Raw genomic sequence first — 15,993 nt, 5'->3', positions numbered from 1 at the left:
TAGTGATTCATTCAGCAGCAGGGAAGTAGGAGAGAAGGGATTAGATAGAGGAATTAATCCAGTGCTAGTTGGATGAACTTATTAATTGATCATACTCTAAATGATGAACCTCAAAATATGCTATAAGAAGTGTACTTAAAATAAAGAAACGGAGTAAAAATAAGGGGTTGGAGGAGAATCATTATTCTTTGGTTAATTTTTTTAAGCATGGGGTAACAATTATTGCAGATAAAGCAAAAATTAAAAAATGAAATCATCTAATTTAAAGATATAAAGAAGGAAAATGCATCTTGATAAAAGATGTGATAAACAATGAAATAACATTAATGATAAAAAATAAGTATCACATGGTATAACATGAAAATATTTAAAGAAGTCTCATGAGTTAAAGGAGGAAATAATAAAACTTTACTAGTGGACTACTTCAATCTTTCCCTCTAAGAAGTGGATATATATATATATTAAGGACAAAATTAAGGAGGTAAATAAAACCTTAGAAAATTTTTATAAAATGGACCTGTGGAGAAAACTGAATGGGAATGGAAAGAAATATGCCTTTTTCTCAGTTATGTATGGCACATTCACAAAAACTGACCATTTAAAAGGTCTTAAAAACTTTACAACCAAATGTAGAAAAGCAGAACTAGTAAATACATTATTTTCAGGCCATAATGCAATAAAAAATTACATTCAAGAAAGTGAAGGGGAAAGCAAGACTAAATTTAATTGGAAACTAAATAATTTTTCCTAAAGAATTAGTGAGTCAAAGAATAAATCATAGAAACAATTTGTAATTTCATTAAAGAAGACGACTATGAGTAGACAATATACCAAAATTTATGGGCTGCAGGCAAAACTGTAGATGGGGCAATTTATATCTCTAAATATTTATATCTATAAAATAGAGAAAGAGCAGATCAGTGCAATTAGTATGCAAATAAGAAATTTAGGAAAAAAAAAACAAATAAAAAATTCCCAATTAAAAACCTAATTGGAAATACTGAAAATTAAAGGAGAGAAAAAATAGAATTGAAAATATTACCATTGAACTAATAAATGAGGCAGTTGGCCTTATTTTTATGAAAGTGTTTGAAGGTTTTATGAAAAGATAAATAAAATAGATAAACCATTTGTTAATTTGCTTAAAAAAGCTTATTACCAGTATTAAAAATGAAAATGGTGAAGCCCACAACCAATGAAGAAGAAATTAAACCTACACTGTGGGAAATTCACTTTGTTACCTGTGTAGAGAATGGAGTGGAAAAGTGAAAGCTAAAGCAAGAATATCAATTATTAAGTCATCACCATTTTTATGGTGATCAGGGATGAATAGGTTTTTTTCTCTTTAGTTGATTTATTTATGGAGAAGATATAGGAATAATATCTCACAAGTTGAATCACAAATAAACTTGTAATTTTTCTTTAACTTTATACTCTTAGGAGGTAGCTCTTATTTCAAGAATGACTTGGCAGCCTAAATTGAAAAAGATCCAGTTTAAAATCTAAAAAGGCTTCTGTATTATGGTTGTAATATTGGAGATGGTTGTAAGCAGAATCTAAGCATGTAGATTTATGCAGATTGATCTCTATCCATCAATATTTTGTTTTATTGTGTTTACCTACATATGTCTCATATCCTTCCTCTTTTCTCTTCTCATATGATATCCACTCATATTTAGACCCTCATCATCTCTCAGCAGGAAGTAATCAAGCCCCTGAGAGAGAACTTGTATAGGTTCTTACAGTAGGGCCTTAGAACCTTGAGATATAGCCACAGTAATTTATCATGGTATTGAAAATGAACCAGCAAAGCAAAGGAGACCTCATCAGACATGTAGGAAGAGAACTAAAGGATAGTAATACCATGAAAACCCTGAGAAGAAAAAAATATCCAGAAGGAAAAAGTGGTTGCCAAAATGAAAAAAAAGTAATTTGCTCAGTACCTATTATATGTCAGGCACTATGCTACATGCTGAAAATAAAAAAATATAAAAAGAAAAAAATAGCAATTCTCATCCTCAAGGAGCTTACATTCTAATGCAGAAAGTAAACACATGAAAAGAAAATTTAAAAACTTGAGGTGGGGGGGTCACCTTTGTTGAAATATGAAGGAGAATTCTAGAGAGCTAAGAGTAGAGCCTGGAGAGGAATTTAAACATGGCTGCTCAGAGCTCTTTCCTTAAAATGGATGTTTTGGGAGGAACCAGCCAATTAGAGGAAAAGATCACAGGGATGGAGTGTCCTTCCAAGATGAAAATAAAACTATTGTCAACAGTGTCAAATGCTTCAGAAAGATTAAAGAGTTAAGAAGGATAACATCACAAAAATGACTATCAAATTTTCAAAGTAAGAGATGATTAATACATTTGGAGCAAGTAATTTTAGAAAAATAATAAGATCAGAAGCCATATTATATATGGCTGAAAGTGAGATCAGAGGACATGGAGACAATGGCTGTGAAAAAGGAGGAGAAATATAAAATGACAGATTATAAGGACATCAGAGTCTACTGTGGGTTTGCTTGAGTTTTGTTTTTCAGAAAAGAGGAGATAGAGATGCTTATATTAGGGGAGAAATAAATAGGAAGACCAAACATTAATGAGGAACCCATGTATGATTTCAGATGCATTGGAGATCATAGAAGGGAAGGAATTGAGGCTTTTACCTGAGGAAGAATGAGTGTCTTTTTAATAAGAAACTAGAATTGTGGAGAAGATAAGGAATTATATCAAGGTGTTTTGGAATGTAGAAAAGTACTAGCAGATTCCTTTTGGTGATAGCTCCTAAAACTGATGAAATTAGACAAAACAGGTTTAGACAGAAGTTCTAGAAGTGAATCCATGTTTGAACATTAATTGATCCACTTATGAATTGGGAAATTACAACTGAATATTCTGTGCCCAATAACTGTCATGGTCATTTGCATTAAGGATTAGGGATTGATATTATTGAACTAACAGTTTAGCAAATGTCATCTAATCCTTATATGCAAAATTAGCAACCTTTCCTAATCAGATCAGGGAAGGTACAAGTGATTCATGATCCAGACCACCAGTGGATCAACTGCCTCCTAGAATTCTTTTCCCACTCATGAATCAGATATAGGAAGCAGATATGGGCTTTTAATCAGAATATTCATTTTTGGGTGTTCATCCCATCATTCATCTAAGACACTATTGTGGAACTTTAGGGCTTAAGAGTCACAAACTAGCATGCATATGAGTAATAATCTGCCTGACATGATGTTTTCTGTCTTTATGTTTCTTCTGGACACACTTTTAACTTTGTTCTCATAAGACTTTAATCAGTGTGAACTCATTAAAACTCTTATTTTCCTTTTATTAAATATGAAATTTGTATATGAAAGCAGTGTTTATGTAATAGCTTATCGTCAGGTGGTAGCCTCTTAAAGAAATAATTCAATTTAATAAAAACTCCACATTTTAGCAATTAAAATGTTTAAAGAAAATCAAAATTTCTATTTCAATGAGCAAAGATATTTCATTTGGTTCATGCAACAAAAAGTTAAAAAGCTTTACTTCCAAAAACATTTTTAGTTACAGAAGAGCAAGAAGTATTAATTAATGGGCTTTTGCCCCTTGAAATGGATATTCTCATTGTTATCTGTTTATATGTGTCAGGATACAAGTGTTCAGTATTTTCTTAAATGAAGGGTATGATTATATTTTCTAAAAATCTCTATTTTAAAAGATCTAATTGTTAATATTAATTTTCTTTATAGTCACAAATATCAATCAGTGTAGAAGACTGGGAAGATACCAAAGAACAAAGTCACCACCGCAACAACCATCGCAATTCAACATCTAGTGACCAATCAGACCATCCATTGCTTAGGCGAAAGAGTATGCAGTGGGCACGTAGGCTGAGCAGAAAAGTTCCAAAGCACTCTGGTAAAATGGCTGAAAAAATAAGCCAACAGCGACTGAACCTGTATAGGAGATCAGAAAGACAGGAGCTTGCTGAACTTGTGAAAAACAGAATGAAGCACCTGGGTCTCACCACAGTAGGATACGGTATGATTTTTAAGAATTTATTATATAATAAGGGCTTGATATTTTCCTCTCTAATTCCTCTCTGCAAGGGTCTGCAAATAAATCAAGTAATTTAATAAGGCTGTAAATAGAACTAATCTAATGACCTTTTGAAGGGAATTTAGTTTGGCTTTTTTTTTTTTTTTGTTCAAGATGATTGTTCAACATTTTTGGTATAAATATAGCTCAGTCCATTCATGTGTATGACATGAATATATGTATGAATATATGACATGAATTCATGTGTATGACATGAATCAGGATACAAATCCAAACCATTAATTTTGAAGCATTGGACTACAAAATGTTTCTCTAAACTCCAAGTTGAATAGAGTGTTAATATTAAATTTGGTGAGAGTAGTTTTGGTTCAGTTCACCTTTTTCACAACTTTCCTGGACTAATGAAAGAAAAACGTATTAATGGTATTAATTAAATTATAACAATAAACTATATCTTTAATTAATTAAGTTTAATTGAAAATTTAATAAATTTTAAAATATATAAATTACATATTACAAAAAATAATAGTGTTAAAACAAGTTTTGTTTTGTTTGTTGTTGAACATATTCTTCAGTATACTTAGACCCACATTGTGACTTTCTGCTGCCCTTTGTGTCTTTTGATATGTTAATCCTTCTGAAATTATAGTATTTAATGTTTGGAAGATAGATAATGCAGTGGACAGAGTGTTGAACTAGGAGTCGGGAGACCTAAATTCAAATTCTTTAGACACTGAATGTGTGACAATGGGCAATTCACTTACCTTTCTCAAATTAAATTTCCTCATTTGTAAAATGAAGATCTCCCTTGGTTGTTGGAAAGGTCAGATAATATAACAAAGGTAAAACACTCACAATTATTGAGAGTTAGGCCTAGACACTGGAGATGCTGGGTTCAAATCTGGCCTCTGACACTTTCTAACTCTGTGGCTCTGAGCGAGTCACTTAGCCCCCATTGCCTAAACCTTACTGCTCTTCTGCCTTAGAACCAATACACAGTATTGATTCTAAGACTAAAACGGTAAGGGTTTAAAAAAAAGAAGCACAAAATTTTGTTGCTTTCTAGTATATATTTATTCATCATGCCTGAAGTCAATACCAATTAATTTTTCTAGTTTTCAGAGTTGGCAATTTGAAATAGTTATTTCAAGATTAAAACAGAAATTCCAATAGATTTCTTTGTAGCTCTTTTTATTCCACACAATGCTTTCTATTATTTCCTCCTAATTTCACATCAATTTTTGATGTTGACCATAATTGGTTGACATTCTTAATGCACACAGACAACTGATGCTGAAATAACTTTAATCAGAAACTAACTTTTTTTCTGCCTGTTAAAATAGAGACAATTTTCTTTGCTATGCTGATGTTTGGAGCTTGGCAAACTTACTCTTATAAGCAAGAGACACTGTAGTTGAATTCAACAGACCTATGAAATTTGTACTTAGGCTCATGCTCAGCAAATATTTTGAAAGAATAATGACAGATTTTTCTCCTACCCAAAGATCTATAAATAGGATCCTAAATAGTGAACATATTTAGCAAAAAAACCATACTTCTGTTTTCTTTATTTAATATCTTCTTTATTTTTAAGACATAGTGAATCATTGTATATCTGTGTTATTTGAGAAGCCTATTAATATATTATTCTTTTTGCTTTTTTTCTACAGATAAGTTTGTGGCAAGTTTCATAGAGTAATTATGATTAAGTAAAACAAGTCAATTTTGCTTATTCATATGGGTAAACAACTAGTTCTTATGGGCTTTTGCCAATTAGAAGAATATGAGGAAAGACATTTATTTTTGTTCAGTTATTTCAATCTTGTCCAACTACTTATGACCATATTTGGTGTTTACTTTACAAAGTTGTAGGAGTGACTTGCCATTTCCTTCTTCAGCTCCTTTTACAGATGAAGAAACAGAGGCAAACAGGATTAAGTGGCTTGTCCAGTGTTAATAAATATCTATGTCAACACAGTGAGTAAGTGACTTAGGTCAGATTTGAATTTAGAAAGAATATATTTTCTGACTTCATACCTAACACTCTCTTTACTGTATCATTTAGCTGCCCCAAGGAAAGCATGGTACCAGTTTAACCAAAAACTTTCAGAGGAGTTTCTGCAAACTAGACTGAATCAAGGAAAAAATATAAGATGTGATTTTTTTTGAGGGCAGAGATTGTTTCACTTTTTCCTTTTTTTTAATTCATTTTTTTAAATTTTTTAAAAAATTTTTCCATGGTTACATGATTTATTTTCTTTCTCTCTCCCCAAACACCCCCCATAGCCAACGTGCATTTCCACTGGGTTTTATATGTGTAATTAATCAAGACCTATTTCCATATTATTGAAAGTTGCACTGTGGTGGTCGTTTAGAGTCTACATCCTAAATCATATACCCATTATCTCATGTGTTCAAGCAGTTGTTTTTCTTTTGTGTTTCTACTCCCACAGTTCTTCCTCTGAATGTTGATAGTTTTATTTCTCATAAGACTCTCAAAATTGTTCTGGGTCATTGCATTGCTGCCATCACAGGAGTCCATTACATTCGATTTTTTTCCACAGTGTATTAGTCTCTGTGTACAATGTTCTTCTGGCTCTGCTCCTTTCACTCTGCATCAAGTCCTGGAGGTCTTTCCAGTTCACATGGAATTCCTCAAATTTATTATTCCTTTGAGAACAATAGTATTCCATCACCAGCATATACCACAATTTGTTCAGTCATTCCCCAATTGAAGGGCATCTCTTCATTCTCCAGTTTTTTGCTACCACAAAGAGAGTGGCTATAAATATTTTTGTACAAGTCTGTTTATCTATGATCTCTTTGGGGTACAAACCTAGCAATGGTATGGCTGGATCAAAGGGCAAGCATTCTTTTATCGCTCTTTGGGCTTTTTGGTGAAATGATAAGAGGGTATAAACATGGAGAGAAAACCTAATGAATGTTGATCTATGGAAACTCAGAGTGCTTTGGACATGGTTTCTGCCAATTATGGATTCTTTGGGATGATCAGAAAGCTCCTCACACTTGCTGGGAATACCCATACTAAAAAAAAGAGGAAAGTGAAATCCTTTGATGATAAAATGATTGGCATTTTTAACAGTAAAAACATTCAATTTTGCTTTCAGAATGAGATTCCTGCTAGAGGAGCTGACAGATTCTGACATCAAATACTATTAGGGAAGAACTGTCAGCTTAAGATCAGAGATCAACTGTAAGGAATTAGAAATGAATCTTTTCAGACGATTAAAATATAAATGACAATGGCTCTGTATGGTATAGAATCTAGTCATATTGTCCTAAAGAAGCTTTTATATCCTGATTAAAATAGTGATATTTTGGATGACCTGTCTCAGCCAAATATTATTTTATAATAATCATACTAATCAGATGGTTCTTATATATCATATTACTACTGTAGAGATAAATCTATGACTAAATTGACCTTTGTCACCCACCCTATCATGAGAGGAAGATGGATCACATTACTCAAAATAAACTAAAGCAATTACCAAGGGTTTCCTCAGTTAACATTTCACTTCCTTTTCTGCAAAATAAACAGATTACCATGAGTATCAGAAAGATCTAGAGCTGATGGACATTCAGGGATTCACTCACTCATTCATTCTCTAAAAATATTATTAATTTTTTTATTTTTATTTTGAATATTTTCCCATAGTTACATATTTCATGTTCTTTCCCTCTCCCCCAAACCTCCCTAACCCTCCTTAGTCAACGCTCAATTCCACTGGGTTTTACATGTATCATTGTTCAAGACCTAATTCCATATTATTGATAATTGGACTAGAGTTATCATGTAGTGTCTACATCCCCAACAATATCCCCAACAGCCCATGTGTTCAAGAAGTTGTTTTTCTTCTGTGTTTCTCCTCCCACAGTTCTTCCTCTGAATGTGGCTAGTTTTCTTTCTCATAAGTCCTTCAGCTTTGCTCCTGATCCTTACATTGGTGCTAGTAGAGAAGTCCATTGTGTTTGATTGTACCACAGTGTACTAGTCTCTATGTACAATGTTCTCCTGGATCTGCTCCTTTCACTCTGCATCAACTCCTGGAGGTCATTCCAGTTCACATGAAATTCCTCCAACAGATACCACAATTTGTTCAGCCATTCCCCAATCGAAGGACATTCTCTCATTTTCCAAATTTTTGCCACCACAAAGAGAGCTGCTATAAATATTTTTGTATAACTCTTTTTCCTTATTATCTCTTCAGGGTATAATCCAAGCAGTGCTATGGCTGGATCAAAAGGCAGATGGTCTTTTAAAGCCCTTTGAGCATAGTTCCAAATTGCCATCCAGAATAGTTGGATCAGTTCACAACTCCACCAGCAATGCATTAATGTCCCAATTTTGCCACTTCCCCTCCAACATTCATTACTCTCCGCTGCTGTCATTTTAGTATATCTGCTAGGTGTGAGGTGATACCTCAGAGTTGTTTTGATTTGCATTTCTCTAATTATTAGAGATTTGGAATACTTTCTCATGTGTTTATTGATAGTATTGATTTCTTTATCTGAGAATTGCCTATTCATGTCCCTTACCCATTTAACCAATTGGGAAATGGCTTGATTTTTTTGTACAATTGATTTAGCTCCTTGTATATTTGAGTAATTAGACCTTTATCTGCGTTTTTTGTTATAAAGACTTTTTCCCAATTTTTTGTTTCCCTTCTAATTTTGGTATGTAATTTTAGTTTAATGTAGTCAAAATTACTTATTTTACATTTTGTGATTTCTTTCTAACTCTTGCTTGGTTTTGAAATCTTTCCCTTCCCATAGATCTGACAAGTAAACAATTCTGTGCTCACCCAATTTACTTATATTTTCCTTTTTTATATTCAAATCATTCACCGATTCTGAGTTTATCTTGGTATAGGGTGTGAGAGGTTGATCTAGGCCCAGTCTCTCCCATATTGTTTTCCAGTTTTCCCAGCAGTTTTTGTCAAATAGCAGGTTTTTGTCCCAAAAGCTCAGTTCTTTGGCTTTATCAAAAACTGTCTTGCTGAGGTCGCTTACCCCTAATCTATTCCACTGGTACTCCATTCTGTCTCTTCGCCAGTACAATATTGTTTTGATGACTACTGCTTTGTAGTAGTAGTTTAAGATCTGGTACTGCAAGGCCACCTTCTTTCATATTTTTTTCATTATTCCCTTGATATTCTTAGTCTTTTATTCTTCCAAATGAAATTTGTTATAGTTTTTTTCTAATTCAGAAAAAAAGTTTCTTGGTAGTTTGATAGGTATGGCACTAAATAAGTAAATTAATTTGAGTGGAACAGACATTTTTATTATGTTAGCTCATCCTACCCATGAGCAATCAATGTTTTTCCATTTGTTTAGATCTAGTTTTAATTGTTTAGGAAGTATTTTGTAGTTGTGTTCATATAATTCCTGTGCTTGTCTTGGCAGTTAGATTCCTAAGTATTTTATATTTTCTATGGTGATTTTAAATTGAATTTCTCTTTCTAACTCTACCTATTGCAATATGTTGGAAATATATAGAAATGCTGATGGTCTGTGTGTGTTTATTTTGTATCCTGCAACTTTGCGAAAGTTATTGATTATTTCCACTAACTTTTTAGTTGATTCTCTAGGATTTTTTTAAGTAGACCATCTTATCATCTGCAAAGAGTGATAGCTTGGTCTCCTCATTGCCTATTTTAATACCTTCAATTTCTTTTTCTTTTCTAATTGCTACTGTTAGTGTTTCCAGTACAATATTAAATAATAGAGTGACAGTGGGCATTCTTTTTTCACTCCTGATCTTATTGGGAATGCTTCTAAATTATCCCCATTGCAGATGATGTTTGTGGATGGTTTTAGATATATAGCATTTATTATTTTTAGGAAAGGCCCTTCTATTCCTAAATTTTCTAGTGTTTTCAGTAGAAATGGGTGTTGTATTTTGTCAAAAACTTTTTCAAAATCTATTGAGATAATCATGTGATTTTTGTTGGTTTACTTGTTGACATGATCAGTTATGTGGATGGTTTTCCTAATGTTGAACCATCCTTGAATTACTGATATGAATCCCTCCTGATCATAATGAATAAATTGTGATCACTTGCTGGAGTCTTTTTGGTAGTATTCTGTTTTAGATTTTTGCATCTGGTGGCAGTTGGATAGCTCAGTGCATTGAGAACCAGGCCTAGAGACAGAAGGTCCTAGGTTCAAATCTGACCCCTGACACTTCCCAGCTGTGTGACTCTGGTCAAGTCACTTAACCCCCATTGTCTACCCTAACCACTCTTCTGCCTTGGAGCCAATACACAGTAAGGGCTTAAAAATAAATAAATAAATAAAATGTATACCACCAAAATTAAAAAAAAAAAGATTTTTTAGCATCTATGTTCATTAGGGAGATTGGTGTGTAGTTTTCTTTCTCTGTTTTTGACCTACTTGGCTTTGGGATCATTACCATATTTATGTCATAGAGGGAGTTTGGTAGAACACCTTCTTTGCTTATTGTGTCAAATAATTTGTATAGTATTGGTATTAGTTGTTCTTTGAATGTTTGATAGAATTCACTTGTGAATCCATCTGGTCATGGGGATTTTTTCTTAGGGAGTTCTTTGATTGCTTGTTCAATTTCTTTTTCTGATATGGGATTTAAGTATTCTATTTCTTCTGCTGTTAATCTAGGCAATTTACATTTTTGTAAATATTCATTCATATCACCTAGATTTCTATATTTATTGTCATACGATTGGGCAAAATAGTTTTTAATGATTGCCTTGATTTCCTCTTCATTAGTGGTGAGGTCTCCCTTTTCATCTTTAATACTGTCAATTTGGTTTTCTTCTTTCCTTTTTTAAATTAGATTGACCAGTACTTTGTCATTTTTATTTATTTTTTCAAAGTACAGCTTCTAGTCTTATTTATTAATTCAATAGTTCTTTTACTTTCAATTTTATTGATTTCTCCTTTGAATTTTATAATCTCTAATTTAGTTTTCATATGGAGATTTTTAATTTGTTCCCTTTTTAGATTTTTGATTTGCATGCCCAGTTCATTGATCTTTGTCCTCTCTAATTTCTTAATATATACACTCAATGATAGGAATTTCCCCCTGACTACTGCTTTAGCTGCATCCCAAAGATTTTGGTAGAATGTCTCATCATTGTCATTCTCTTCAATAAAATTATTAATTGTTTCTATGATTTCTTCTTTAACTATCTGATTTTGAGAATCATATTATTTAATTTCCAATTAGTTTTTGGTTTGCCTGTCCATGTGCCCTTACTGATTATTATTTTTATTTCATTATGATCTGAAAAAGTTACTTTTATTATTTCTCCTCTTTTGCATTTGTTTGTCATGTTTCTATGCCCTAGTACATGGTCAGTCTTTGTGAATGTACCATGTACAGCTGAAAAGAAGGTATATTCCTTTTTTCCCCATTTATTTTTCTCCACATATCTATTAACTCTAATTTTTCTAGGATTTCATTCACCTCTCATCTATTTCTTATTTAGTTTTTGGTTTGATTTATCTAGATTTGAAAGAGGAATGTTTAGATCTCCCATTAGTATGGTTTTACTATATATATCCTCCTTGAGTTGTGCCAGTTTCTCCTTTAGAAATTTGGATGCTATACCATTTGTTCCGTACTTGTAGAGTACTATTATTTCCTCATTATCTATACTGCCTTTTATTAGGATGTAATTACCTTCCCTATCTCTTTTAATCAGATCTGTTTTTACTTTGGCTTATCAGAAATCATGATTGCCACTCCTGCCTTCTTTTTCTCAGTTGAAGCCCAAAAGATTTTTCTCTAACCATTGACCTTAACCCTGTCTATGTCCACCTGCCTCGTGTGTTTCTTGTAGACAACATATGGTAGGATTTTGGTTTCTAATCTTCTCTGCTATTTGCTTCCTTTTATATGGGTGAGTTCATCCCATTCACATTCAGTGTTCGAATTTTCAGTTGTGTATTCCCCAACATTTTGGTATACTCTCCTAGTTCTACACCTTCTTCTTGTGGTATTTCCTTTTAAACCAGTGATTTGTTTTAAATCAATCCCCCTTGTCCCCTCCCTTGGTTTACTACCCTTTCCACCCCCTTCCTTCCCCTCTTATTATTTTTAAGCCTGAATGAATTCTCTCCCCCTCCCTTTAAGAACTTCCCACCCCACTCCCCCCTTGGTTTATCCCTTCTGACTTTATCCATATGGTTAGATAAAATTTGATATCCTAGTGGATCTAGCTACTCTCCCCTCTCAGGATTAATTCTGCTGAGCATAAGATCTAAGTATTTCCTCTTAAAGCTTTCTTCCTCTCCTTCTTATAATAGTATTCCTCCCCTCCCATTCCCATGCCCTCTTTGTGTGGTATAGATTATCCTATTTTTCTTATTCTTTTAAGTTGATCTTGGTGCCATCTTCTATTCTCCTCCTCACACTTTTCCCCTTCATATCATTTTAGACCATTTAGTACTCCAACCTCTTCTCATTACTAATTCTTCTAATTACTATAATAGTGAGTACAATTTTTAGAATTACACATAATATTTCTCCATATAGAAATACAAATGATTAATTTGAACTAATTTAAGCCCTTGAAGAAGGCAATTTAAAGATGAGTTTCCTTTCTTTCCCCTCTCTTTCTTATTTACCTTTTCATATTTCTCTTGTTTTTTGTTTGTTTGTTTGTTTGTTTGTTTTTTGTGTGGTAGGATATCAAACTTTCCATTTGGTCCTGGTCTTTTCTTGCAAATGCTTGGAAATATATCGTGTTGAATGCGCATACTTTCCCTTGGAAGTATATAGTCAGTTTTGATGAGTAAATGATCCTTGGTTATAAACCCAATTCTCTTGCCTTTCTGAATATCATGCTCCAAGCAGCCTTGTGGTCTTATACTGTAGAGGCTGCCAGATCCTGTGTAATCCTGATTGGTGTTCCTTTATATCTGAATGGTCTTTTTCTGGCTTCTTGTAATATTTTCTCCTTCACTTGGAAACTTTTGAATTTAGATATTACATTCCTTGGGGTTGTCTTCTAAGGATTTAGTATATAGAGGGTGATCTATGGATCCTTTCAATGTCTATTTTGCCTTCTTGTTTGAGGACATAGGGGCAGTTTTGTTGTATAATTTCTTGTAATATGATATCTAGGTTTCTATTCATCTGATTTTTCTGGAAAACCAATAATTCTGAATTTGCCACTTCTAGACCTATTTTCTTGCTCTATTATTTTCTCATTGAGTTGTTTCATGTTTCCTTCTATTTTGCCAGTCTTTTGACTTTGCTTTATTAATTCTTGTTGTCTTGTGAGATCATTGGCTTCTACTTGCCCAATTTTAGTTTTTAAAGACTGTTTTTAAGGCATAATCTTTTGGTTTTCCTTTTCAATCTGGGCTGTCTCTACAAAATTTCAACCTGTTCATTTCTGGTCTTCAATTTGATTATCAATTCATTTGATTTCTGAGCCTCATTTTCCAGTTGTGAAATTCTGCTTTTCAAACTGTTATTTTCTTGCCAGATATCTTCAATCTTTTTCATGATCTCAGATTTGAACTCTTAAAGATCTTGTGACCCATTTTCATTTTTTGGGGAAGATTTCGATGTCTTTAATTGTTTGTCCTCATCTGATTACTGTTTTACTTCTGTGCAGAAGTTATCAAGTGTTAGAGTTTTTCTTGGTCATCTTGTTTATTTCTTAGGCCTTGCTTGGCATCATTATGCTTTCTCCACCAGAAGTCTGAGTAAGGCAATCTAATTCTCTTTGTTTGGAGTTAGGAAGCAGTTTTTGCCTGAGGCTACTTCATGAGTCTCCTGGCTTCTCTGGGGACCCTCCCGGGGCCTCTTGTCTAGCTGTTTTCATGGTCAAACCTCAATGGTCTAGCAAGTTGCCAAGAGCCCAGAAATTGGCCCATGCTTGCTCCTCCACCTGAGCTTTTCCCTTGATTCTGAGATTGCTGTCACTGTCTCTCTCAGCCTCACTCCTGTGTCCAAGGTCTGCTCTCTCAAGCCTCCTGGGGTCTCAGGTCTTGTTGCTTTCAGGGCCAAGCTCCTAGTAGTGCCAGTTAGCTGCCAAGGAGATAGATTTTGTGCCCCCACTCACTCTAACTCTGGAGCTCAGCCTCTGACTCTGGTACTCTTGGTGTTATGGGGGAGGGTTGATCAGCTCACATTTTGATGGTAGCTATCCCCCCCCCCCCTTATAGAGCTGAAGTGTCCAAATCCCACGTACCTTTGAAACTGCACCCTATTGTGGGGTCCCTTTTTTCATTTGGATTTTTTTTCCTTTGGAGGTACACTATATCAGTTGGTAAGGAGAGAAAGTCACCCTGCTTCTACTCTGCTACCATCTAAACCCAGAAGTCTAATATTATTAATTCTTAGCAATATGTTTCAAGATCTTTTCAATTGCTGCTTTCATGGGACTTACAATAATCTACTGACATAAGTGACATTCCAAATATGTATTAAACTATAATAGAAATAGACAATGACATTAATATAAAATAAGATTCTAATGGAAATGAAATGGCGAAGTAATGAAAAAGTGTTTCCAAGTGCTGAGATTCAAAGGACACTTCATGTATAGAGGAAATAATATTTTTGTCAGGGCTTTAAAGAAGGGTAAAATATAAAAAGGAAGAGTATGGTTGGAGAAGGAATTCTAGATGTGAGAAGCAGTGACTCTAAGTATGGAAAAGAGTAGAGAAATGCTTGGTGTGGATGAGAAATAGAAAATATTCTAGTTTGATTGGGAGAGGACATAGTGAATGAAAGAAATAATGGTAAAACATTTATTGTAGGTCTGTTTTTATGTCAGGAAATGTGTCAAGAATTAGAGAAAAAATAAGCAAGTACCCTGGTTCCTCAAGAATGTGTGCCCATTCATATCCCTTGCCCATTTATCAGTTGGAGAATGGCTTGATTTCTTGTACAACTGATTTAGCTCTGTATATATTTAAGTAATTAGACCTTTTGTCAGAGTTTTTTGTTATAAATATTTCCCCTAATTTGTTGATTCCGTTCTAATTTTGGTTGCATTGTTTTTGTTTGTACCTTTTTAATTTAATGTAATCAAATTATTTATTTTATATTTTGTAATTTTTTCTAACTCTTGCTTGGTTTTAAAATCTTACCTTTCTCAGAGATCTGACAAGAATACTATTCCATGTTCACCTAATTTACTTATAGTTTCCATCTTTATATTCATGTCATTCACCCATTCTGAATTTTATTTTTTATAGGGTGTGAGATGTTGATCTAGACCCAATCTTTCCCATACTATTTTCCAATTTTCCAATCAGTTTTTGTCAAAGAGGGGATTTTTGTCCCCAAAGTTGGGCTCTTTGGGTTTATCATAGACTGTCTTGCTGAGGTCATTTTCCCCAAGTCTATTCCACTCATCATCCCTTCTATCCAGTACCATATTGTTTTGAAGACCACTGCTTTATAGTATAGTTTAACATCTGGTACTGTTAAGCCACATTCCTTCACATTTTTTCCATTATTTCCCTTGATATTCTTGATCTTTTTTTCTTCCAGATAAATTTTTGTTATTGTTTTTTTCTAATTCAGAAAAAAAGTTTCTTGGTAGTTTGATAGGTATGACACTAAGTAAATTAATTTGGGCAGAAGGATCATTTTTTTATGTTAGCTCATCCTACCCATGAGCAATCAATGTTTTTCCAATTGTTTAGATCTAGTTTTAATTGTTTAGAGAGTGTTTTGTAGTTATGTTCATATAATTCCTGTGTTTGTTTTGTAGATAGATTCCTAGGTATTTTATATTGTCTAGGATGATTTTAAATGGCATTTCTCTTTCTAACTCTTGCTGCTGAGATGTGTTGGAAATGCATAGAAATGTGGATGATTTATGTGCATTTATTTTGTATCCTGCAACTTTGCTAAAGTTGTTGATTAGTTCCACTAACTTTTTGGTTGATTCTCTAGGATATTTTAAGT

At 33.5% G+C, this 15,993-nt stretch overlaps 1 protein-coding gene across 1 annotated transcript in view; it reads left to right on the top strand.

Moving 5' to 3' along the window:
• Nucleotides 1-15,993, top strand: part of KCNT2 (potassium sodium-activated channel subfamily T member 2) — a 549,106-nt gene that overhangs the window by 506,421 nt on the left and 26,692 nt on the right. The window contains exon 26 of the mRNA XM_044674907.1: nucleotides 3,743-4,034. Within this exon, the coding sequence (XP_044530842.1) occupies nucleotides 3,743-4,034 (292 nt within the window). The remainder of the gene's footprint in view (nucleotides 1-3,742; nucleotides 4,035-15,993) is intronic.

Source organism: Gracilinanus agilis, chromosome 4, assembly GCF_016433145.1.
Source record: "Gracilinanus agilis isolate LMUSP501 chromosome 4, AgileGrace, whole genome shotgun sequence".
Classification (NCBI taxonomy): Eukaryota; Metazoa; Chordata; class Mammalia; order Didelphimorphia; family Didelphidae; genus Gracilinanus; species Gracilinanus agilis.
This window is presented reverse-complemented; position numbering and strand designations above follow the sequence as displayed.